Here is a 1,301-nt window from a genome sequence, read left to right as displayed (position 1 = left end):
TGAAATGATGGAGGAAATTGAGCAATTTGTCTTTTAAATGTCGTTTTGAAATTGTACATCTGTATTTCCTCTAAGCATTGTCTGAGACTTGGTTCTCTCTATGTACATTGCAAATACAAAGTGTAACAAAGCTATATTTTAAAAAAACACCCAAATTTTATCATTTTCCATGTAGATGAGCACATGAAAGGAAACAATCCCTAGGGAAAGCTGTTGGGTTTGAACCTAAAGAGAATGTTTTGGTGGAAAACTCACATGGTTCTACACCCTGAGTAGGTGCTGAAGGTGGTGAGAAGTTGTTCTTTGTAATCACAACCTGATAGGATGAATGGGGGGAGAAGTTAAGTCCCTGGTCTATATTTAGCCCCTGTCCAATCTCTGGGATGATCCTGGTATCAGCAGTTCCTGACTAAGTGGATTTTTTTTGATCAGGAGCTCTTCATATCCACGATAGAGGAAGAGCACTTAAAAATATTCTCGGGGAGAGAAATGAAAATCTCCCCAGAGTTTTCTGTGAATTCATTCAAGCCAAAGAAAAAAACCAAAATATTTTAACCGATATTTTTTTTTCTGTGTTTCCCCTCAGCCACCCAACTGGAAACATGGGGTCGGAGAACCCGAGCCCACAGAACCCTGGCTGTAAGATCATGACCTTCCGTCCCACCCTGGAGGAATTCCGGGACTTTGGGAAGTACATTGCTTACATGGAATCCCAAGGAGCTCACCGGGCAGGGCTGGCCAAGGTGAGTTGTCCCAGCTCAGGGAGGTGAGAGGTGTCTGGAGGTGCTTTCCCGAGGTTCTGCTCCTTGTAAGGTGTCTAGGAGGTTCCATCACTTGGCAGCAATTTGCTTCATATGGCCAAGCATGTGGAGTTTTGGAATGTTGCACTTGGAATCTCCATTTCAGTTGCATGGAGAGGAAAGGCAGGGGAGTTACACGTCTCTTGGAGAATAGTGGAATGTCCTGAGCTGGAGGAATTTCAGTTGCATGGAGAGGAAAGGCAGAGGAGTTACACATCTCTTGGAGAACAATGGAATGTCCTGAGCTGGAGGGGACCCACAGGGATCATAGAATCCCAACTCTTGATGGGTGTCCCATAAGGACCTATTGGAGGATGTCCATCCCCAAGCACTTTGACCTCGTGCTCATAGAATCACAGAATGTCCTGAGCTGGAAGGGACCCAGAAGGAGTAAATCCAACTCCTGTCCCTGCACAGGCACCCCAACAATGCTCCCTGAGAGCACTGGGCAAACACTCCTGGAGCTCTGTCAGCCTTGGGGCTGTGCCCACTGCCCTGGGG

The 1,301-nt window shown here is 46.4% G+C and overlaps 1 protein-coding gene across 1 annotated transcript in view; it reads left to right on the top strand.

The window, feature by feature from the left end:
- The first annotated feature begins 591 nt into the window (after positions 1 to 591).
- LOC103799000 (lysine-specific demethylase 4B-like) overlaps positions 592 to 1,301 on the top strand; it is a 4,891-nt gene continuing 4,181 nt past the window's right edge. Inside the window, exon 1 of the mRNA XM_009071291.1 lies at positions 592 to 743. Within this exon, the coding sequence (XP_009069539.1) occupies positions 603 to 743 (141 nt within the window). The 5' untranslated portion in view covers positions 592 to 602. The remainder of the gene's footprint in view (positions 744 to 1,301) is intronic.

This window comes from Acanthisitta chloris, unplaced genomic scaffold, assembly GCF_000695815.1.
Source record: "Acanthisitta chloris isolate BGI_N310 unplaced genomic scaffold, ASM69581v1 scaffold9283, whole genome shotgun sequence".
NCBI lineage: Eukaryota > Metazoa > Chordata > Aves > Passeriformes > Acanthisittidae > Acanthisitta > Acanthisitta chloris.
This window is presented reverse-complemented; position numbering and strand designations above follow the sequence as displayed.